Here is a 24192-nt window from a genome sequence, read left to right on the forward strand (position 1 = left end):
AATGTGTTACTTTTTATGAAAATGAAAGCGAGGTAAAAAGTCTGTGTACTCGGGGGCATCTGTAAAGAGGCTAAGAGCAGTGGTTTGCTGTTGAGGGGGAGGGCAGGAACTGAGCAGATCGGGTGCAAATCCAGGGGGAGACTTGTCCGTTTTATTTTTTTTTAATACTTGATGGCTTTTGAACCATGTGAATCTACTCCAAAATCAAAACTTAAGGGTATTTTGGGGGCGCCTGGGTGGCACAGTCGTTAAGCGTCTGCCTTCGGCTCAGGGCGTGATCTTGGTGCTCTGGGATCAAGCCCCACATTAGGCTCCTCCACTAGGAGCCTGCTTCTTCCTCTCCCACTCCCCCTGCTTGTGTTCCCTCTCTCGCTGGCTGTCTCTGTCAAATAAATAAATAAAATCTTTAAAAAAAAAAAAGGCATTTTGGTCTGAAAAGCCATACTCAACTTGAATTAGAGACTACTTGCAAACAGGTTGCAGAAGGAAGTGGTTTTCCAAGATAACATTCCTGGGTTAATCCCAGGAAAACCTCTAGGATTGAAGAGCAAAAGTGGCTTTTAATGAAAGCCAGGTTTTCTCCAGAATGGCAGGTAATTTGGGGAGAGTGAACACATCATCCTGGACTGCAGGCCATGTGGCCTGGCCATCCAAAGACACCGTAGCAGGTACCATTCCATCTGGGCTTGAGCAGCCCCGAAGTTCCGACTATGAAGTTAACCCATCGCAGGTCCTCGAAGGCCCAGGGCCAAGGACTGCCGAATCCCCACCTCCTTCCGCATAGGGTCCCACTTTTCAAAGGAGGTGATTCCCCCATGAAGTTTCATTAGTTATTTGGGGAGGAAGAGCCATAAAAACCAAGTACTTGATGTTGGCAGTGATAGGGTATGTCCTGGAATGAGTGGCCTGGAGGCCCCCGAGGATGGCAGGTTAGGAGAGAAGAGCTGTATGGATTATTGGTGAACATTTACAGATCTGAAGAAAGAGGCTCAGAGAGGCTAAGCAACTGCCTGGGGTTACACAGTAACTGGAGGAAACAGCTAAGTGCGGAAGAACCGGGGCTCTTGACTCTGAGCTCAGGACTTGCTCCGTTAGGTCCTTTTGTCCCCCCCAGTGGGTAGTTCCTGGGTCAGGATGGGGTGACACTCAGAATTCACACCTTATCACATGACAGATGGATAGCTGGCATGGTGGCTGTGTGTGTGTGTGTGTAATATGTAAGGGGTGGGTGCTGATGGAATTCAGCGTCCTCCGAGAGGGTAAGAAAACCACGACAAAAGACTTCGGGGCTGGTGCATGCTGGTACAGCTGTGTCAACCACAAGTCCCCAGAGTTCAGGGAATTAAAACTTGGTGTTGCCAGACCACATGTAGATTGTGGCATATGTTCCGGAGGCTGATTTTTAGGTTAGAAATTGGCAAACCAGACAGTACCCACCACAAAGAGCTAGCACAGTGAGCACTCTGGAAACTTCCATAGATGAGGGAAGCTGATTATCACGTTCAGGTGAAAGAGGGTGCAAGAGTGGCTCTGTTTCATTCAGATAGAATCTGGGCGTCCAGAGAGTTCTGTTTGGGCTCGACCTGAAAAAAACTCTCTCTCGCAGCAAGACTCATGGAGCAACGGGGTTGGGGGCTTCTGTTGCAGTGAGCGAGTGAGCGTCTGGACCTTGAGCCGCTCAGACTGCCTGGAATGCTAGCAAAGGGTGTTTGCAGGAGACCTGCTTCAGAGGGTCCGGTCTGATTGTGCTTCGGGCTTTGTGCTTGCGCCGCCGCGTTTCTGTGACTACTACCTCTGTGTGCAAGGGCTCTGCACTTTATTGCACTTTCTTCAGGCTGCTCTCGATTAAGGCTTGTTATAGATGCTCTGTTGTGGAGGTGGATTGAATGTGTTTGAAGTCTTCCTCCCAGCAATTAAAAGCTGAGAAGTTCGCTTCCTGGCTCTAATACAGTGATTGCGGCAGGGCCCTTACGCTGCAGTGAGAAATCTGGGCAGGCTCGCTCCTGAGCGTACAGTGAACCGAAGATAAAAGGCAACTACTTTGCTCCCAAACCACCAATTACATTAAATGCCTTAACCACTGACTCGAGATATTTCCATCTTGTTTTGTTTTGAAGTTGTATCCTTCCTGTTTAATTCAAGAAAATACACCCAGCTGCTGGTCTCAAGGGAGTTGTTTTTTTAACTAAGGAATCCATTCACATGGTTTAATTAGAGCAGATTCAATGTTAGTGTCCCTTCTACTCACATATTTTCCATCTCCCCAGCTTTTCTACCTGCTTGCTTTAAAAGAAAAAAAAAAAAAAAGATTATTTTATTTGAGAGAGGGTGCAAGAGCGTGCATGCATATGGTGGGGAGGGGGCAGGGCTAGAGGGAGAGAGAGTCTCAAGCCAACTCCATGCTGAGTGTGCCACCAGATGCTGGGCTTAATCCCACGACCCTGAGCTGAAACTGAGAGTAGAACATGTAACCGACTGTGCCACCCAGGCGCCCCGTCCCTACCTGCTTGCTTGAGCATTCTTCCAGGATCGCTTCATGCAAACACAAGCAAGATGAAGTATATCATGCTATATGTGCTGTTCTCTCCCTTGCCTTTTTCTCTTCAAGTTATCTTGGAAGTCTTCCCGTATCTGGGTATATAGATAACATAGGCACTAATATAGATGTGTATTGTTTTTTTACAGCTTATTAACATTCTGTCATAAGGATTTCCTGAGGTTTAAACAGTCCCCTATTGATGGACATTTGATATTACAAATAGCTTGTAAATCCATTATTTCACATATATGGAAGTAGATCTGTAGGATAAATTCCCAGTAGCCCTATGTAATTATAACTTTTTTTTAAAGATTTTTAATTTATTTATTAGAGAATGAATGAGAGAGAGCACAAGCCGAGGGGAGGGAGCAGAGGGAGAAGCAGACTCCCCACTGAGCAGGGAGCCTGATGCCCTTCTCTATCCCAGTACCCCAAGGTCATGACCTGAGCTGAAGGCAGATGCTTAATCGACTGAGCCACCAGGCACCCCTGCAATCATAACTTTCAATAAATATTGACAAATTGCTCTCCATGGATGCAGTAACATTTATGTTCTTACCAGAAATGTTTGAGAACTTGCTAGTTTCCCCTGCAAACATGATATTTAGCTTTTTGCTACATCTCTATATGGTACAGTTAAGCATCTTTTCTCATACTAAAGAGACATTTGTATTTCCTGCGTGATCACTTTGCCCATTTTTCTATTGCGTTGTTGGTCTTTTACATATCAATTCCTAGACACTCTTTACATATTGGGAAAGCTAACCCTGTGTCTCTGACTTGAGTTGCAAACAACTTTTCCATTTGTCTTCTTTTTTGATGGCATTATGGCATGTTTTGCCCTGCAGAACTTATCCTTATTTAGTCAGATTTATCAACCTTTTCCTTTATGGCTTCTGGATTTCAAGGCTCAGTAAGGTCTTTTTCCACTTTGAAGTTAGAAAGAAATTCTCTCAAGTTTTCTTCTAGAACTTTCATGGTTACATTTTTTTCACGTGTAAATCTTGAATCCATTTGTGATTGATCCTCTGTTTTGTAGGTAGCTGTTCATTTGCCCCAATATCACTTACTGACTGGACCATCTTTTCTCCATTAGTTGGAGATGCCACTTGATCACAAGCTAACTTCAAGGGAGGTTTCAAAAGGGTTGTTCCTCAGAATCTCCTGAGCTTCTTCACTGCTGTTTTCCAGTGTCCATCTCCCACACATGCCCACCCAAGACTTAAATGTCTTTCCCCTGAAGATGCTCACCAGCTCCTCCTTAGAACTTCCTGTCAGAGCAAGGTCCATTGGGCCGCACTCACCGGGAGCAGATGCAGCTGGCCCGGTGGGGCTGAGTGCTTTGATGGTCTCCAAAGCACCAAGCCTGTCCGGGGATCAGCAGTGAAGGAGCTCAAGGCAGCCTCGTTGCTTAACTATGAATCACTCGGCCTCTTTGCAGTCTTGGCCGGGACTGGGGTTAGTTAAGAGCATAGTAGCTCAGAATGCAGCTTCTCCTGGGGTTTTGGAGAGCCGGCGATCGGGTGCAGGGCTTGGGCCCTCCAGAGGAGGCCTAAGTGTGTATAGCCTCTTCTGCTCAAGACAGGCTAGTGTCCTAAGGGCCCAGGAGGTGACTTCATTCAGTTTTCTGTCTCCGGTTTTTGGAAGGCGTTGGATTTTCTTAAATGGCTTCACGGATGAGGATGTGAGATCTGTTCGGAAGCACCCGTGGCTCCGCTTCCACCGTGGAGGCACTCCAGCGCCAGTGTTGCTCGTCTCCGGTTAAGATGCCGATTGTCCTCCAGTGTGACTCCGGTCCGCAGAGCCGGCCTTTGCCCAGCTTGGCAGGCGCAGGCCTGGAGGGACTGCCCCACACGCACCCGAGGATGCGTGCGCGGTGGCCGTGGGTCACTTCTGCTGCATCCCGGGTTGGGTCGGCAGCATTGTGCTGAAGGCCCGTGCTGGCTAAGAAGGCAAGCAGTGTAACTGAGGCTTGGTGAGGGTTGGAGGCAAAGTCCAATGGCCCGGGTCCCCTTCTCACTAGCCCTGGGCCAGATCCATGTCCTCTCTACATTTTAGTCTCTCTAGCAGCCATGTGAGTATTGATGGTGCCTCTGGGTTAAATGAAATAATGTGTGAGTTTGCACCTGGGAGGCCTTTAGAGAGGTGTAACCAGAGACCCTGCCCAACAGTTGCTCACAGCCCAGCTGGGAGAACTGCCAGAATGTGGGTTGAGAAGTTTGAATTGGTGGTTGTCAGTACAGCACATAGGCAGATTCACTGTTTCCTTCCAGCTGCTGCTGCTGGTCTTCGGAACCTTCTTTTAGGGGCACTGGAGAAAGCCTTGGTATTTGTTGAGTGGGCGGGAGGCAGGGTCATTCACCTTTCTCGTCCCTTCTTTTCCCTGAGGAATGTTTGTGACTTGACTTCACTCTCAGATCCCTGGGCCCTCTGTCTCCTACTGCAGGTCAGAGTGGGGGCACTCCAGTTCAGTTCCGCTCCTCGTCTGGAATTCCCCTTGGATTCGTTTTCATCCCAACAGGAAGTGAAGGCAAAAATCAAGAGGATGGTCTTCAAGTATGTATGATCAGATACCGCCATGGTTAGCATGAAGCCAGCTGCTCTTAAAATTGCTCCCTCAAAGGGTGTGTTTGGCCCGAGAGATGGCTGTGGTTTGGCTTCCAGAACCCCAGCTGTGCACCGTGGGTAATGAGAATTCCCTTCTCAAGACTGCTCCTTATTATTACATAACAGTGTCCCGGGTGAGAACTTACATGCCAGTTAAAAAAGAAAGTCTTTTTGCTGCTTTTGTGTGGAGTTGTCCGTGAACCTGGGACCGAGTGGCTAGTGAAGGTCGAGACCCGTCAAGAGCAGGAGGTGGTGGGAAGAACATTGGCTCTTTCTCCCAGTTCTTTCCGGGGTGACCACTGCAGCTGAGATGGCTCACCATGCTTCTTGGAGCCTCGTTTTTGTCTTCTAGAAAGAGTCAGCGTCCCTCTGTTATTAAGAATGCTTTAAAAATGACGAACAGCTGTTTACGTTGATTGTCCTCCAGTGTGACTCTGGTCTGGAGAGCTCGTACACATGCGTGTTCCATACGTTATGTACATAGTAGGGTCATGACGTTATTCACAGTACAAGTCAGCTGATGTGTATATGTATGCAAATGTGCACATGTCAGTATACACATATTTTGTGTATGTTTTATATACATGTATTTTCTATACACGTATCTATATGTATATGAAAGCGTGTCGTATACACATGTCACACACACACGTTCACAAACTCACCAGAAGAGCGCCTTTCCTTCCACTCTGATCTCTGGATCCTCTGTGGTGTCTGCTGCCCCTTTGTGCATGTGCGCACTGACGTCCCGCTGACGTCTGTGGTCCCAGCCATTTGTAGCCAGCCACCAACTCCAGTTGCAAAGGCCCTGGACTATGCAGCCCTTTCTCCAGTCATGGGCCTCTGTACGTCCGCCATGCCCTCAAGGAGCCCGCGTCCCTACACTGGGCACAGCAGGAACTTTGGGGGCCCTACAGGCCCCCAGGCACCCCAAGTGACTTCATCTCAGGCTATTTATCCCAGCCCAGGGCTACTCTGAACAGAATGAGAGGCAAGTGAAATGCAAGAAAGTACAAGAAAAAAGAGCACGTTGAAATGTTTGCTTAAAATGACATTAGTGTACACTGACTGGTCTCTCCAGTTCCCTTGGAGCCTTCTACCCTTGAGGCCTCCGAGAATGGTTTCCTATAGAGAAACAGTCTTGGGCTCCCATACCCAGAGCAGCCCTTGTTAAAGTGAGGTCTTTGGTCAGAAGGTCTGGGTCGGAGTTGCCTCGGGAGTGGGTCAAAAATGCAGGTGCCTTGTTTCCCTCCCAAACCTTGAATCCCTCTCCGGGCTTAGGATACTTAGGGTCTGTACTTCTAAAAGGTCTCTCCCACTGCCTCCCTGCCCTGTGATTATTATGTATGTTAACCTTTTAAAAACATCTGTATTGACCTATAATTTAAATACCATAAAGTTCACACATTTAACATGTATGATTCAGTATTTTGAGTGTATTTTCCAGTTATGCAACCATTACCGTAATCTAATTTTAGAACATTTTCATCATCCCAACAAGAAGCCTTGTAAACAGATATTTCTCCAGAGAAGATATATAAATGGTCAATAAGCACTCAAAAAAAATGCTCAGTGTCCTTAGTCGTTAAGGACGTGCGAATCGAAACTGTAATGAGCTACCACGTTATGCCCATTAGCAAGGCTAAGATAAATGACAGTAGCAAGTGTTGGCAGGGACGTGGATAAATTGGAACCCTCATGCACTGCTGGTAGGATTGTAAAATTGTGCAGCAGCTTTGGAAACAGTCTGGGAGGTAAACACAGACTTACCATGTGACCCAATGACTACTCTGAACGAATTGAAACTGTATGCCCTTAGAAGCAGCTTGTATAATGATGTTCAGAGCAGCATTGTTTATAATTGCCAAAATATGGAAACAACACAAATGTCCAGTGAATGAATAGATCAACCAAATGTGATATATCCAAACGATGGAATATTATTCAGCCATAAAAAGGAAGGATGACATGATTCATGCTCCAACATGGATGAACCTTGAAAATAGCATCCTCAGTGAAAGAAGCCAGACACACAAGACCACGTGCCATATGACTTCAGTTATATGAAATGTCTGGAATGGGCACATCTCTGGAGACAGAAGCAGATTAGTCACTACCAGGGGCGGTGGGGAGGGGGAGTAGGGAGTGACTGCTAAGGGGTGTAGGGCTTCTTTCGGGGGCGATGAAATGTTTTGGACTTAGTGGGGATGGTTGCATAACTCTGTGAACATACTAAAAAACCAGGGAATTGTATACTTCTAAAAGGGTGAATTTTATGGTGTATGAAGTAAATCATTACTGATATAACATTTTATTACAAAAACATCTTTGTACCCATTATATGCATGCTAACCTTGGCAGAACAAAATGTAACCTGTTGGTTTAAGTTTAGGACTGAAAGTCAGAAATGGTTCGGGTGACTTTGACTCCATCATCTGGCTCCGCGCTCTTCTGAAAACGAAGCAAATTGCAGCAAATTGGTTCAAAAAGGCACTTTAGAGATCATCCAGTATCTTTTCCAACCTGTTATTTTATGGAAGAAGACTAGTGAGGTTGAGAAGGAGCAGGTGACTTGGCCAGGACCACGGAGTCCTGTGGCTCATCCAGTAGTCCCCACCCAGCTGTCCTTTTCCACTTCTTTCCACCCTCCCCTCCCACCCCCCAAAGAGTTGGTTGACCCTCTTCTCAGCTGTGTTGAAAGTTATAACGGCTTGAGAGTATTAGTCACAACATAGGAAGTCCAGAGACTCGGTAAGAAGGTGCCAGATGAGGACACGGTGGGTGGAGGAGGAAACCTCTTTATGTGTCTGAGGAAGGTCAGCTCTTCTAACGGGGCTGTGCGTGGTTAGCGCTCGTGTGTCCTAGGATGACTATAAGAGGTAGCAAACAAGGCAAGGAGGCAGTAACTAACTTTTTGGCCACAGTTGCAGGGTCGCTGAGGACACTAAACATTAAGACGTTATTATTATTCAGTACAGAGGAATGTTGGCTGAGTGGGAGTGATGACCTCCTCGGGACTCTACCCTTTTCCTGCAGTGAAATTTTAAATGCTGGACTGATTGGGACAGCTCTACCCAGACCCCCAGATACTTGCCTTTTAGACCACAGCAATCCCCTGAAAGTGTGTTTTGAGGTGGCTAAGGAACCGTCCTGACAACCACTTATCGCTACTATGCAATAAGAAGTTTAAAAAATACTGCAACCTAACCTTCCAGTATTGCACCCTGTGATAACAGAAAATCGGATAAAGCATGGCCAGCCAAATCTGCTCTGAATTTCCAGAGCTCCCGGCCAGCTGGCTATGCGGGCTCCCTCAGCCATTTCCCTAATCTCCCAAGAACGCAGCAACTCTGATTTTCTGTGATTGCATTTTTCTTTGGACCCTATGTGTAGCTTTATCAGAGTTGTACTGTATTTATATAGCTCTACAGAAATAGCACTCACCCCTTTACCGTAGCATAGGGCTTTCATAGCTATCTGTGGTGTCTTTCAAGCCACATTAACATTTAAAGGTAGCTTTTAGAGGAGTTATAATTACAAAGCTTTTGTTCTTTTTTAACTTATTTGGTGTGTCTTTTTGCATAAAGCGGCATTATTTTTCACGCTGGCCCTTTTTAATGGTTATTTAATAACCCAATCAATTGAACTATCATAGTCTATTAAATCATTCCTCTAAAAGGGCACATTTACATTGATTCCAAGAGTTTTGTCTATTGATTTAAAAAAGATAGAAAAAAACCCCACCTGTAATCTAATCCCTCTACCAACAGTGAGTTTTCTGATGAATTATTGTTCAGAATCTGTTCCGTGGATTACCTGCATCAGAATCACTGGGGCAGAGGAAGCGGGTTTAAAATGTAGATTCTCAGCCTGGTCACACACCCACCACCAATTTGGAGTCTCTGATGATAGGATCTGAGAATCTCCATTATTCTGCCTCCCCAGGGATTTTTATGCTCATTGGAATTTTAAGACTAACTTAAAAGATAAACTTCTTGGAGTAGGGCTGCTAGTTAGTTTATCATGTTACTCTCACTGGTGGAGCAGTCACCAGGTACTGGGAGGCACTGGGTGTAGCATTTAATCCTCAGTGCTGTTACTTTCCCTACCCTAACAGGGAAGGAAATGGAGTCTCAGGTTAAGTAACTTTTCTAGTTTCCGTGGCTAATAAATTTCAGATCTAATATTTGAGCCCCACTGGCTCTAGAGCCCGTGTTCTTTAACCCACTTGAGTGGCAAGATGTATAGATTCTAGAACCCTACCCCACCCCCGCCAAAAAAGGTCCATGCATTGCAGTCACAACTCCCCGAGACAGTAGTCTGTGAGGCTTCACTTTCAATCTGGTTTAGTCCCATTTGAGACAAATTGGAAAAATTTTGGAGAGACTCTAGCCTCAGACCTCTGTTGTCTGGAGCCAGACCCTGAGCTCAGAACAGTTGCTGAGTTAGAAATGCTCCACAGAGTAAGGAACGAAGAGGTGGCAGGGTTCTTCCTCGTTTCTCAGAGTTCAGAGTCTTTAAGAATCTCACCTGACCTGCAGAGTTCCAGTGGGAAGGGCGGGTTAGGCAGCAGAAGTGGAGAGGACAGACGGCACAGGCATTTGTGTGCTGTGGTATGAAGGGCAGACGTCCCACAGGCCAGGAGGCTCGTGGGGGCACACTGCCAGGGGCATGAAGGCCCAGGGAGCTCCGTGGTCACTGGGGCACCTTGGCTTTGGTGAGCAGAGAGAATTGTGACCATTTAGGTAGAACAGTATAGAGCAGGGGTCAGTAAACTTTTTCAGTGAAGAGCCGTAGAGTAAATTTCTCAAGTTTTGCCAGCCATGTGGTCTCTGCATAGACAATACGTAAATGAATGGGCATGGCTGTTTCCCAGTAAAATTTTATCTATAAAAATTGGCAGTAGGCTGGATTTAGCCCATGGGTTGTAATTTGCCAACTGCTAGAGAGAGAAAGACCATGGGCTTTGGAATCAGCCTGACTGTTTAAACTCCAGTTCTGAGCTCCACTAGAATGGCTGTAGAATGTGTTGGTTAAGAACTTGGGGTCTGAAGGTGGACGGTCCAGGGTTCAAGTCCTGCCTCCATGTTCATGAGCTGTGTGACCTTTGATAAGGCCTTTCCTTGGACTCCCGTATCTGAGAGAGCTATGGTGAGAATTACCTGAGCTTAGCACCTGCCCACACGCGCGCATACGCACACACACGAGTGCACAGTCGTGCCTGCCACATGAGAAGTGCTCTGGAAATATCAGCAGTTAGTATTACTGTTCTCTGGGCTGGAGTTTCCTCATCTGTTAAATGAGGGTAATATGAACGCCCTTTACCACAGTTGGAAGGATTACATTCAGTAACAGGAGCAGGTGAAGTATTTGGCGTGAAGTGGAAAGTCAGTGCGAGTATTATCCTTTAGAAGCGGAAGACCGTTTGCCTTCCAGGAACCTTAGAGGAAGACTCCTCACAGACACACGAGGTTTGGTAAAGGTAGTGGTCTTCTCGGAAATCAAAATCCTCTTGGTTGTCCTCAGTATCTCATGTGTGACCCAGCACAGCATGAGGGAGGGTGGGGGTAGCTGGTGTCCTCTGCTCCCCCTGAACAACCCCCTTGCCCAAGCCAGACTCTGCTCACCGGCCCCAGGACGCGGCTGGTGGTGCTCCCCAGTGTCTTTGCTTACACCCATTCCCTTGACTGGAGTGGCCTCTTCCCCTGGAGCCTGTTCCCAACAGTCCCTCCCCACCATGAAGCCCTCCTCAGAACTCTCGTTAATGGTCATCCCCTCAGATGATTTGCTGGCAGGTCCTGTTTATTCAGCTAGACTGATGGTTCGATGAGGGCTGGGACCATGTTATGCTTCCTGGTCTCCCCCTCACTATCTTCCATTTAGAGGGTCCACAGGAAACACCAGGGGGCTGAAAGCTGGCTTTCTGGTTGACGCAGACACTGATGGAGAGTAGACAGTCTTAATTCTAGGAGCTAGCCACTCTTGTGGACATTTATTAACTTAATGGAGCTCCGCAGAGGGAATTGCCCTTCAAGAGCTCACTTAGGACAGAAAGCAGTAAAAGTGAAGAATATTCTGGGCCTGGCCCATAAATCCTTCCAAGCACACTCCTCCTTGCTCTTCCTCACCTCTCTGCTAGATGGAGAGGTCTTTGAGGACGGAGAGGAAGGAGGAACCCCAAAATGAAAGGAGCCTGGATGGATCCTTGAGGAGCTGCTTGGGGGAGAGCAGATCAGGAGAGATGCCCTCAGGAGGCAGGAGGACCATGTCAGGCTTGCATGAGAACCGAGCGTTTTCAGTGTTGCGTTTAAAAAGTATACACACGTACACGTACACACACACACACACACACACACACACACACACACACACGCATTCACACACCCGGAGAGATTGGCTGTGCCTCCTGTCAGTTGGATGTTTGCACAGAAGAACCCCTGTTGGGCCCTGTGAGGGGCAGGCATTGTCTTCCCTGACAGTCCGTGTGATCTGAGAATAATTGTGTACCCCCAAATCCATGTCTGTGATTAGCATTGCAGAACGACCATCTGACAGTTTACTCTGTGTGTACAGTTAATATCCGTGGTGATTCCATTGGCCCCAACACTGTTTTTCATGTTGAATGTGTTGCCACCCACTGAAAGGTTTGGCCTAAAACCCATTGTGGGGAATCACCATTTTCTGCGTACTTGACTCTCAGAGCTGGCAGCCCCCTGCCCCCAGGACTGTGTGAGCCCCCTGCTTTAAGATTTAGTAGAGATTCTGCACTGGGATTCCAAGCTCAGTGGACAGTCCCCTGATCTGGAAGCCGTCCATCAGTTCAGCCCTCCAGCACCCAACCCTGAGCTGGAAGTGAGCCAGGAAGGCCTGATCACAGAGGTGACCCCCCCTTGGACCCTCGGATCAAAGCCCGGCCCTTGACTCTTACAGATGCACATGGTTTTCTCCAACTAAGGGGTCTCCTTCCTCACCGGAAGGAGAGGCTGAGCTGTAACAGGATGATATAGACGGGGGGGGGGGGGGGGGGGTGTTAGACACGCACACAGTGAGGGTTGCCAGCCCTGAGCAGTCACCGGAGGCGGGGATGGGGTGGGTGTGGGAAGAGAGTCAAAAGGCGTACACAGAAAATGACACTACACGTAATACAACAGAAGTGTGCGGGGTGAACCTTCCGTCCCTGGGGAAAAGTTCATTTCTACTCTTCACTGTGGTTCAGAGGGTGAGAGAGTGCACGTCCTGTGCTGGAACTCTCACCTGGAGAGCGTGGCTGTCACTAGTAACCCAGGAGCCCCTTGTTTCAGGTTGTCACCCAGCCTCATGTCCACGGGCCACTGACTCCTCTTTGTCTCCTCCCTCTGTGTGAGCTCAGAGGAGGGCGCACAGAGACAGGCCTCGCCCTGAAATACCTTCTGCGCAGAGGGTTCCCAGGGGGCAGAAATGCGTCTGTGCCCCAGATCCTCGTGGTCATCACCGATGGGCGGTCCCAAGGGCCCGTGGAGCTGCCGGCCAAGCAGCTGAAGGAGAGAGGCGTCACCGTATTCGCCGTCGGGGTCCGGTTTCCGAGGTAAGAGCCATGGTCCCGCTGGGACGCCCTGGAGATGGTGGGGATGCGTCACAGCCAAGGGAAGGGAGGGAATGCAGCCAAGCCACCCTGGTCCTTCCCGGGCTCCGTCCCTTCCTTGCTCCGTACATCGTGCCGGAGCACAGGGAATGTCCAGTCTGAGGGAGTGCCTTGTCTCCAATTTAGGCTGAATACTGGGTCGTCAGTGCCAGAAACTTGACTCAAATTCACGTGGGCAAAAATGGGAATTCACGGACTCCTCTAATCGTACTGGGTGGGTCGGGGGGTGAGGGGTTCCTTGGCGAGCAGGTGCTGGGGACTTGAACGCCATAGTGCTCCGGTCTGTCTTCCACGCACATCTGCTGTTCCCTCAGCCTGACCCGCAGAGGGACCGGGACAGTGGCTGCAGGTGGCGCCCAGCTTCCCCCCCACCCCCGCCCCCGGAAAGAACAGATTCATGCTTCCAGTTTAGTGTTTCTAGTAATCCAAGAAAGGCTTCGCATTAGCTTGAGTCACAGCCCCGCTTCTGGGGCCAGGAGAGTGTGGGGGTCTTGGACAGGCTGCTCCCCTCTCCGGACCGCTCTCTCCAGATGCTGGAATGCACTTTCTACGAATCCTCTGTGCTCTCAACCTTAGAACTGGAGGTGCCTTTGTGGGCCCCTCGTTGTCGTGGGTGTTCAGTGAAATGGCTCTGGTCCTGGTACTATGCCTGCGCACAGAAATCTCTCCGTTAATCTTAGTACATTTTTAATTCTGTCAGTCAATAAATACGCCAGACATTATTCTGAGTTCTCAGGATACAGAGACCGTACCAGGTGCCTGCCTTCACAGAGCTTCGTTTTAGGAAGGAAACTAGATGATAAGTGAATAAACAAGTAATGTAATTTCAGGTAGAAATAAAATGCAAAGAAGAATAAGGGAGGAGGTTAACAGAGTGACAAGAATCAGCCCAGCTATTTTAGAGAGGGGGTCTGTCAGGAGTTGATTTTTGAGCAGAAACTTGAGTGAAAGGAGTAGCAAGTCTTCCAGACAGCAGGAAAAAGAGCAGGGTAGGCAGGCGGGTGGCAAGCGTGAAGGCCCTGAGGCAGTAGCTAGCTTAGTGTATCTGCCAGGGAGTGTCTGGAAGCTGGCAAACAAGGGGTGGATTACAAGAAAAAGGGTAGAAGAGGGAGGTGGGAGTCAGGTCCAGAGACTGTGAGTCATAGTCAAGACTTGAGAGTTTATTGTGAGTAGGTTGGGAAGTCTTTCGATGGCTTTGAGCAGGGAAATGGCACGTATCGGCTAACTTTTTTAGAAGATGACACTGCCAGGTAGAGAAGAGAAGGCGGGGCCAGGTGGAAGGAGAAGCAATACTGGGGGACGTGGGGGATCGAGTCAGGCAGCCTTTGGAGCTGCTCACCCAAGAGGTGATGGTGGTGTGTCGTGGGGAAGCACTGGGAGCCACTGAGGAATGGTTGGACTGAGGGTCTGTTCTGAAGGCAGAGCTGCGGAGTGGCCACTGAATTGAATGTGGAAAAAAGAGTCAAGGATTTTGGCCTGAGCCCCACAGTGAAGGGGGTGCTGTTTCCTGAGATAGAGAAGACTGAGGAAGAATTAGGGAAGCGGAGTTCTGTTTCAGGTCAAGTCTGAGGTGCAGATGGGACGTCTGAGTGGGGAAGCTGAGTTAGCAGCTGAGGTAGGAGTCTGGGGCATAGGAGAGAGGACAGAGACCTTGAACTTGAGGACGGCATTTATCGCCTGAAGATCGCCTAGGGGGGCAGTGCAGAGAGGAAAGACCACCACGGACCAGCACGTGTAGTACTAAGGGGACATCCCGGTCCAGTCCTGGTGGTGCTGACGGTCACCACTACCGTCATCATGTTGTTGCTACTGGTGGCGAGGCCACCTTATCGTGGGCTCTTTGCGTGTCCTCACATACGAGGAGATAAACCCGGTGAGACAGGGGGTGAGGGTGTTGCTTCCTGGCTCACCTCCCACCCCCTCCCACTCGGTGCTGAATTGACTACCTTGCACATCATAGTGCCTGGTTTGTCAGGGAGGATGGAGCCTCCCAGATGGTGGAAATATGTGGCCCGTTCTGGGCTTTCTTCTCCAGCTGCTAGCAGGAGCGATACCTCCCAGACTGTCTGTGGCAGAGGTCCAGTTTGCTTTGTTTTGTGTGTTAATCTGTCATGGCCTGAGACTTTAGAGAAATACAATACAAATGAGCTACTAGGAAAGTAAAATAGAAAACAAAGGATATGAGCTCAAATGTTTATTATTTGATCCAAGCAGACCGAAAAGGACTCTGTCACGTTGCTGTATTAGGTTCTAAATGTTTATTCTCTGTCTATGCTTGTCTGGTGCTGGACGAGGGTGAAACATTTGGGGGCCTGCACCGGCCCACAGACCATACTTCGAGGACCCCTCACTTAGAGGAATCGAGAAGCCAGGGGTCAGGAGAGGGGACGTTGCTCAGCCACAGGAACCATCTGAGGAAGCCCATTGGGTTTCCAGGCCCTCCTGACTCTTTTCCCCCAACTGCTGGTCGAAGGCCAGGTCACTGTTGACCAGAGGTTCTCAAAGTGTGTTTGCTGGACCAGCAGCATCAACAAGTGAGAACGTGTTAGGAACGCACACAATTGGGCCCTAACCCGTTGAATCCGGAACTCTGGGGCAAGCGGCCTCCATCAGCAGTTTGTCCGGCCCTCAGTGATTCTGATGTCCACCGAAGTTGGAGAGCCACTGCTGTGGGCAGAGGGAGGCTCTGTATGGGATTAAAAATCTGTCTCTTTCCTCCTGGTAGTATTCATTAAGCCCCTTCTCTGATGGTTCTCAGCTCTGGCTTTTGTGAAAATGTGCTGCTGGGCCGGGAGAACTGCCCTCTGAAGCCCCCCTGTGTGTGCCAGGTGCCGTCCTAGCCCGGGGAGGGGGGAGGTCCTGTTTACATGGCTTCAGAGAGAATGGGGAGTTTTACATAAGTGAATTTGAGAGATAAATGAAGTTTTGGCCACATTGCCAAACCTTGGTCTGTTGGATGCATTTCTGGTGGGCAGGATTCTAAATGCCTGGCTGACTACCCTGTCTTCTCGGAAAGGTTTCTCAGCATCGTTTAAGGCTTTCTTCGCGCCCCAGGATGTCATGCCACACGTCATTTTTGTCCCGGGCCCGAAGAGCAGTGCCCTCTGGCTCATGAAGGGTGCTGGCTTCTTCCTCCACACATCCTCACGTTGCTGGCCTCTGAGTTTGTACGTCGCATTTCTCATTTGTCAGGATTTTTCTCTATCACGAGCTGACCTCATTTGTGCTCGCCTTACCGCCGCCCACAACCACTTTCCTTCATTTCCTTTTTGGTTAAATCTTTCTCATCAGCTGTGGGTGACACAGCCAGACCACTACCTCCACGAGGACCGTGTCTCCAGTGAGAGCTGGTGGTTCGGGGCGGGGGCATGCGCACGTTAGGACCCGTGCTTTCGCAGCCTCGGGGCCTTCCTCTGGTTCACTGCCGGACCTTACCGAGTCTTCGGTGGGTGAGGTTCCCGCTGAGCGGCTTCTGGAGCAGCGGGGTTGTGTTACTGTCCATGGAGCCCCTGGCATAGGGGATGGCTGGACAGGAAGGTAGGGGGCAGGCAAGGAGCTATTGTAACTTCTCTGCTGGGGTCTGGGGACAGGTGGGAGGAGCTGCACACGCTGGCCAGTGAGCCGAGGGAGCAGCATGTGCTCATGGCCGAGCAGGTGGACGATGCCACCAATGGTCTTTTAAGCACCCTCAGCAAGTCTGCTGTCTGCACTGCCGCCTCTCCAGGTAAGCCTTCCAGGCTGGGAAGGAGTGGTCTTGCCCATGTGAAAGTAGGGTGGGTGCGGTTCCCCAGGGCCAGAGGTCAAGAGGCCCCCCAGGAAGGGGGAAGGCAAGAGGAATGGGGTCTAGCAGCTTTGGCGCTGGGGTGCTCTGTTCTCTCAACCTCTCTGTGTCAGGCCCTGTGGACTTTCTCAGCTGGGAATCCTGAGTTTGTCTCCATGGGGTAGAGGGGCCCAGGGTTTGGGACCCAGATCTTGGGGGCCCCTGTGCCTGTCCCCTCTTCAGAGGGAAGAGCCAAGTCAGTTCCCCGGCCATGCACAGGGATGCTTCAGCTGGGGTGAGGTCTCTGCATTCCTGGTTGTCATTGTCCGGGTCTCCCCAGGAGCATGTTATGTAGAAGGAACACACATGCATAAGATATAAAAGCTGTGTGTGGAGGAAATGCTCAGAGATCGGCCACCCAGCCAGTGCAGAACAGAGGCCCTGCCCTGGTGTGCTCTGTCCTGCGAGAGGCAGAGGGTGGCCAGGGTTGAAGGTGATGGAACCACGGCTGGGAGAAGGAGGCGTAACCCTGTCTTTTCCATCGGTGTGCCCTGTGGACACAGACTGCAAGGTCCAGCCTCACCCCTGTGAGCGCAAGACGCTGGAGACGGTCAGGGAGCTTGTTGGCACTGTGCCATGCTGGAGAGGATCGCGGGGGACTGATGCTGTGCTGGCGGCACTCTGTCCCTTCTCCAGGTTTGTGCTCATGGTCTGGGGTCAGAGCCAGAGGGCGTGTCTGGGTGGAGAGGGCTCACCTGCTGCAGGGAGGACAGCTGTTTAGGGTCTTGGCCAGGAAGTGTGACAGCTGTCAGAGAAGACCTGGGAGGGAGGCAGGGACAGAGCTGTGGGGTCACAGGGAAGCTCACAGCTACCCAGTGGCAGAGTCTCGTAGACACGCTGCCCAGGTGCCCATAGTGAGCAAGGCTGACAGGGTCACACCTGTTCTAGAAAGCTCATAAGTGAACCAAAGCTAGTCTTCTAGGGCCGTGGTCTGGACTTGGGATAGTGGTCTGATAATTTGGTTCCTCTGAATACTAGTTTCTGTATTTATGGGGCTGAGTCAGGAAGCTTAAGGTCTTGGTTGAATTCCAGTTGTGGAGGCCATGGATGATCCAGTACTTGTCAGATCTGGAGCTTAGACATTCTAGAGCACCTACTGCTCGGCGGTCAGCCATTTTGGGGAAAATTCCTGGACCATCCCTTGGCACTTTATCCAGACTTCCTGCAGTAGAGCAGGTCAGCAACTGGTAATCCCACCTTCTTGCCTTTCCTGGAGAGCCAGGGGTAGTGTTTGAACCAGCTGCATCTGTGCCCCTTGGCCTGCCCTCAGTGATGAGCTCAGGAGATATACACAGCAGTGAAATGGATTGGCTGAGAACCCATGAGCCACCATGCTGGGCTGATGGAGAGTCCAAAGACTGTCTTGGCAGGGAAGGGCCATGCCCTACACTTGGGTCAGAGGAAATAGGGCCATGTCAGAGGCCACTGGAGGTCCTCTCCCGAACCCAAGCTTTCAAGTGAAAGGAGGCAGCTCTTTGTTTCCCACTGAACATGTTCTGAGTGCCCGCGCTGAGTCAGGCAGTGAGGAGACAGGCACAGACGCTGCCCCCAAGAAGCTCGTGGTCCAGAGGGAGTGTTGGATAAGAAGACCAGGGACCACCCTCAGGTGTCTCGGGTGCCCGGATGGGGCCTGTCCTCCCTGGGACATCACGAAGAAGGGGCTGCTTGAACAGTCTTGAAAGATGCAGGAACCCAGTGGCTCCAGGCAGAGGCATTAGGAGTTGGGAGCCCCGGGAAAGGCTGGTGGGTAGGGTACGCTTCATGGCTCTGTGCTCTTATGCTGGAGTCGGGCTGCTGAACTTTTAATTCCAACATGGCCACTAGTAAGCTGGGAACGTCCCACCCCCTTCTTCTACATTTGAAAGGGGGCTAATAATAGTACCTACCCCATAGGGTTGTGGAGAGCAGGTGGGAGTTGATATGAGTACACTAATATTACAGGCTTCTGGAATGATGCCTACATACAGTAAACTCTCCATCAAGTCCCTCATTCAGGACCCACTCACTGAGGGCCTCCTGTGTGCCCGCACTCTCCCAGGTCCTGGGGAGGCAGCATGAACGTCTCAGAAACAAATCTGCCCTCGTGAGCTGACACTCCAGTGGCAGGAGGCAGCAGTAAATGAAATGAACGCATAAAATAAACTATTAGGCAGTGATAAGTGCTACAGAGAAAAAGAAGAGATGGGTCAGGGTGGGGAGTGGTGGCTGGGAGCAGGATTGCACTTTTAAGTAGAGTGGGCAGCGAAGGCCTTGCACAGAGTCCAGACCCGAGGGAGCCATGGGCAGCCCCAGGCAAAGCCCTGTGGCCGATCTCTGCTCCAACCACGCCGATTCCCAGTGCAGGCCTGGGAGGGGTCCACAGAGCTTTCTGGGCTAGGACTTGCGGTTTTATGAAGTCACTAGGGGTAGATGTGGAGAGGGAGAAGATTTCTCTTTAATGAGCTGGCAGTTTGGCAGACTTCTGGTTGCAGCAACTCCTTGAGTTTCGTAATTGACTTGGCTTTTATCCCAAGTGGATGTTTTGTTCCGGGGAAGACTGCCCTAGAGGTGAGCCTAATTAGCCTGCCCCACTGGTGGGCAGCCTGGGGGAGTCACACAGCCAGAATCCAGTTGCCTAATTCCCACTATTTACTGCCCCGCCCCACATGGTGCTAGCCCCGGAAAGTAACTCATAATAGGAAGAGTTTTGAGCACAGATTATTTCCAAATTCTGACATGATAGCCAGTTTACATTTTAAAAATTGTTTCTGGGTGGTTTGAAACATTCCCCACCCTGGGTGCAGCTAAAAGCTGGGGTAGAATCAAAGAAAACAAGGTGGTCTTTTTCACCCCTATCTGCATAGGAATCTTCTGTCAGCCTGTAGAGGTTCAAGTAACCTTCCAGGTTTCCGCCTTCCTGTTAAACTTTTGATCTCTACCATTTACTCCCTTGGGTTGTAGCTGGAAGAGAGTGTTCCTCACCCACCCTGCCACCTGCTACAGGACCACCTGCCCAGGTACAGTCTGCCTCTTGGATTCTCTAGCTCTTTCTGGGCCCCGGGACTCGGCTGGCTTCTTCTAAAGGGGCATTGCGTTCCTGGGCCAGAGGGCGGGGTGGGAACCAGCTCTGGGGCAGAGAGACAGGCATTTCAGAGGCAGAGGAGCAGCTCGTGCTGCGCTCGTTCCTCCTTTGCTCAGCGGTACTTTTTGCTAAGAACAGAGTGAAGACTTAGGAATTGCCTTCCTTAACCAGTGCCCCTTGCGTTGACAAGAGGCAGAGAAGGGCGCCCATTGAGCTCCAGCTTTGCAGATAGAAAGCCTCCCATCCGGCACCAAACTCTGGGGCAGATGCTTAAGCCTCCGTTTCCTTCTCTATAAAACAGGGATAATGGTTGTCCCTTGTCTGGAAGGCCCATTTCCCTGCTCTGTATGGTAGCGGCTATCATCAGTGGGATCCTAGCGAAGGTTCAGTAGGGAACGCCCGCAGAAGCCCTTCATCGGCTACAAAGTCCCAAGCAAACAGGTGGACTTAGCAACACCATTAGGCATCATTCAACCTGCTCCCCATGCAGGGGTCTAGTGCACCCCACTGACCTGGGAACACAGAAATTACACTCAAGCGTGTTGGCATCGGCCCTTCACGGATTGGCTCCTCCTGATGAGGCAGGGAGCACATCTCCTGGGGGCAGAGCCAGTGGTCCTTCCCGCCCCGGGTTCGCTCACCTCCTTGGCACCCTGTTTTACAGTTCCCACATTTCTGGCTTCTGAAACACAGGAGACACTGAAAGCTGGGTTGTTTTTGCTCAGAAATTAAAGTGTGAGCCCATAAGGCTTTGGAAGCACAGTGACCTGGGTCTGAGTCCCAGCTTTGCCCCTTTCCAGCTCTTCGATCTTTACGTCACTTGTAGCCTTTGAGCTTCAGTTCCCCCATCGAAATGAGGGGGTCTTTACAGGACGCACCTCCTCGGGCAGTGAAATGAGAGCATGCATGTGTGGTGCTTCGCACAGGACCTGGCACAGAGGAGCTGCTCAGTTAAAGGCCGGTGTCGGTGCTGTTGTTGAACCCCACGGTCGTTTCCGTGACACACCAGCTGATGGGACAGCAGGCCTGGGTGCTCAGGGTGAGCCTCAGTACTTTCTGCCTTCCAGAAGCATACACTTTAATTTCAGTGACGTGATCACCGAGTAGTGTATCAACATTTTTACGTAGAAGGGACAGAAATCGCCATCTCCGGGGTAACCACATTCTGCTACTTAGTAAGCCCTTTGAATTTAAGATGCATGAATTCACGAAGATCCTGTCTGTTCTCTGTAACTCTAGGAGGGAGGTCATGTGGTATTATCTGCATCTCACAGTGACTGGTAAGGAGCTCAGATACTGACCAGAAGGGATCACGAATAGGACACTTCAGAATGGGCCCGATTTTGCTGTAGGCTGTGGTTCCCTGGGTGAAATATCCCCTTTGAAAGAGACATTGCCCAGGATTTGGACCTCACATCCAAAACAAATACTGTCTTCACCTGTTACAGAGTGTTGGCTTCATGCCAGGCTTTGTGCTGAGACTTTCCGCGGATTAGCTCATGTAATCCTCACGATAACACCCGGAAACAAGTTCTCATCATCCCTTTTTAGTGGAGGATACTGGGGCTTGCCGTGGCTAATTAAGGTGCCCAAGTGAGTGGAGGAGGCCACATTTGTGGGCTCCAGGAGCCAAAGCCTCGCCATTTGGCTGTGTCAGTCTGCAGAGGCTGCTAAGAACCACCACGGAGAACTTGAGGAATGACCCTTTCCACACCAGCTGTTCCCTGAGTCTCATGACACCTGTGTGGTGGCCGTGGTGCTACTGAGACCTTCGTCCTTAGGGAGCCTTGGTCCAACACCAGTTCATTGTCACGGCCACCTGCAGGCCTCCTCGGCAGGCGGGTGGCGATGAAGGCACGTGACGCAGTTTCTTAGAGCTGCCGTCACAGAGCACCACAGAGTGGGGCTTCAGCAACAGGAATTTACTTTCTCACCGTGGTGGAGGCTGAGAGTCCAAGATCAAGGTGTCAGCAGGTTCTGTTTCTTCTGAAGCCTCTCTGCTCGACTTATTGATGGTCGTCCGCTCCTTGTATCCTCACATGGCCTTCCTTCTGTGCACCTTGCTGGGGTCTCTTCCTCTTCTTATAAATCAGACTGGATTAGGCCCCATCCTATGACCTCATTTCGCCTTAATGAACCCTAAAGTCCCTCTCTCCAAATATAGTCATGTTCCAAGGTACTAAGGGTTAGGACAAATACATACGGATTTGGAGGGATGCAGTTCAGGCTGTAACAGTCCGGGGGCCATTGGCACATCCCCTGTGAGTCTGTAGTTCATGCAGGGCCTGATGGAGCCCAGAACGGAGTGTCCTTTGCACCCACACCCAGCTCCTCCTCTGCGTACCTCACTTGCTTTCCTTCCCGTCTTTGCCACTGGTGTTATGGCTAGGTCCCTACTGGTCCTGGGGGAAGGAGGGAGAGGCACCTCTGATCAAACCCCTTCATGCGTCTGAGCTGATATGCTAGGCTGTTAATGGGCATCTCTCTGATAGGCGCTTGTGACTCACAGCCCTGCCAGAATGGAGGCACGTGTGTTCCAGAAGGACTGGACAGGTACCACTGTCTCTGCCCACCAGCCTTCGGAGGGGAGGCTAACTGCGGTATGTATGCACGGGACTTCTAAGATATACCGTGGGGGAGCAGGGGAGCCTGGGCTCCCCCTGTCCACTTCCCACCCTGCTATCCACTAGGTAGAAACGGGCCCTTGAGTTTCAGAGCTACCTACTTTGCAAGCACCCCACTGATCTGTGTTTCATGTGAAATAGCCTCTGGGTGTTCCGTGAGTAAGTGATCCCAGTGGGCGGGAGTGCCCTGGGTAGGCCAGCAGCTGCTGGCTTACTGGCTTCAGACTGGGCCACTGCTCCAGCTCTGAGTGTTGCCGGGCCCCGTTGCAGGCTGACCCTAGTCCAGCTCTGAGGCCTGGTTCTGGGCAGTCTCATCTCCCCTCTCACAGGAAAAGGAGCAAGGGGCCTAAAGGTTTAAAAGGTAGGAAATGAAGATTGTAATAGGCTTTACCTGTGGGGTTGTGGAGAGTTTTTAAATAAGGTAGATGTAAAGTGCTTTGTAACGATGCTCGACATATAGTAGGAGCTTGTTAATAACTTTTTAATACATATATATGTTTTTATTATAGAAAATGTTTAAGTAATAAAAAATCTAGTGCTAGGTCAACTGGAGATGTATATGGAAGAACTAAATCTTGACCCCCTACCTCACAAGCTACACACAAATCAATTCCGGTTGGATCACAGAACTAAATATAAAAGGCAGAGCAGTGAAGCTTCTGAAGGGAACATAGGAGCCTATCTTCCTGATTTGACATAGACAAAGATTTCTCAAACAGGACGCAGGAAGCACTAACCCTAAAGGAAGAAAGTTCTAGATTACATTTTAATTTTTAAAAAGTGGTCAGATGGAGACGTGTAGTGAGAGCCAGGAGGGAGAAATGTGTCTGGCCCCGTCCTTGAACTCCGTGAGGCGCCCCCCGGCCCCTGACGCCCCCGTGTCTGCCCTGTCCGCTCCTGGAAGGGAGGTTGCTCCCTACCCGGTGGCTGGGGTGGGGCAGGGGGGGAACGTGCGTGCTCCAGGGGGCCGTGGCGTGACCGAGGGTTTCTGTGATCCTGGCAGCCCCGAAGCTGAGCCTGGAATGCAGGATCGACGTCCTCTTCCTGCTGGCCAGCTCGGCGGGCACCACCCCGGAGGGCTTCCTGCGGGCCAAGGCCTTCGTGAAGCGGTTTGTGCAGGCGTCGCTGAGCGAGGACTCCCGCGCCCGCGTGGGCGTGGCCCGGTACAGCGGGGAGCTGGCGGTGGCGGTGCCGGTGGGCGAGTACCAGGACGTGCCGGCCCTGCTCGGGAGCCTGGACGGCCTTGCCTTCAGCGGCGGCGCCACCCTGACGGGCAGTGCCCTGCGGCAGGTGGCAGAGCAGGGCTTTGGGAGCTCCGCCAGGACGGGCGCCGACCGTCCGCGCAGAGTGGTGGTCCTGCTCACTGAGTCACCCTCCCAGGACGAGGTGGCCGGCCCAGCGCGTCACGCAAGGGCCCGGGAGCTGCTCCTGCTGGGAGTGGGCACCGAGGCCGTGCGGGCAGAGCTGGAGGAGATCACCGGCAGCCCTAAGCACGTCCTGGTCTACACGGGCCCACAGGACCTGTTCCACCGAATCCCCGAGCTGCGGCGGAAGCTGTGCAGCCGGCCACGGCCAGGTGAGGTCCCGGCGCTCTGCAGTGGGGGGGTTCCTCTTGTAAGATGTTAACGGGCTACATTTGTCAGAATGAACGAGGCCACACTGAGACATCATTATTTACTGAGGTCTCTAGCCCTAGTTCAGAGTTCCTTAGTTTTTACTTAGTCACCTTGTTTTGTTGCAAGGATTCGGTCTCATACGACAGGTAGTCCTCATGTCTCCTTGGCTTCTCTTGGTTGTCAGCTTCTAAGATATTCCCTGTGCTGCAGTGGTTTTTAAAAACTGGTGAATCTGATCCACTTACTCTATACCTAAACCTTCCCCCTGGCTCCCCTCTGCCTTGGAATAAACCCTGAACTCCTT

The 24192-nt window shown here is 50.8% G+C and overlaps 1 protein-coding gene across 7 annotated transcripts in view; it reads left to right on the plus strand.

Moving 5' to 3' along the window:
* Positions 1-24192, plus strand: part of VWA2 (von Willebrand factor A domain containing 2) — a 46145-nt gene that overhangs the window by 16349 nt on the left and 5604 nt on the right. For all 7 annotated transcript variants that reach the window (XR_002143856.2, XM_019805694.2, XM_034663313.1 and 4 more), the window contains 7 exons: positions 4986-5095; positions 12516-12710; positions 16358-16491; positions 17091-17223; positions 19528-19583; positions 22141-22248; positions 23276-23848. Coding sequence is in view for 6 of the 7 variants with exons in the window: in XM_019805694.2 (XP_019661253.1) it covers positions 4986-5095; positions 12516-12710; positions 16358-16491; positions 17091-17223; positions 19528-19583; positions 22141-22248; positions 23276-23848 (1309 nt within the window). In the remaining variant the exon portion in view is untranslated. The remainder of the gene's footprint in view (positions 1-4985; positions 5096-12515; positions 12711-16357; positions 16492-17090; positions 17224-19527; positions 19584-22140; positions 22249-23275; positions 23849-24192) is intronic.

The sequence above is a fragment of the Ailuropoda melanoleuca genome, chromosome 6 (genome assembly GCF_002007445.2).
Source record: "Ailuropoda melanoleuca isolate Jingjing chromosome 6, ASM200744v2, whole genome shotgun sequence".
Classification (NCBI taxonomy): Eukaryota; Metazoa; Chordata; class Mammalia; order Carnivora; family Ursidae; genus Ailuropoda; species Ailuropoda melanoleuca.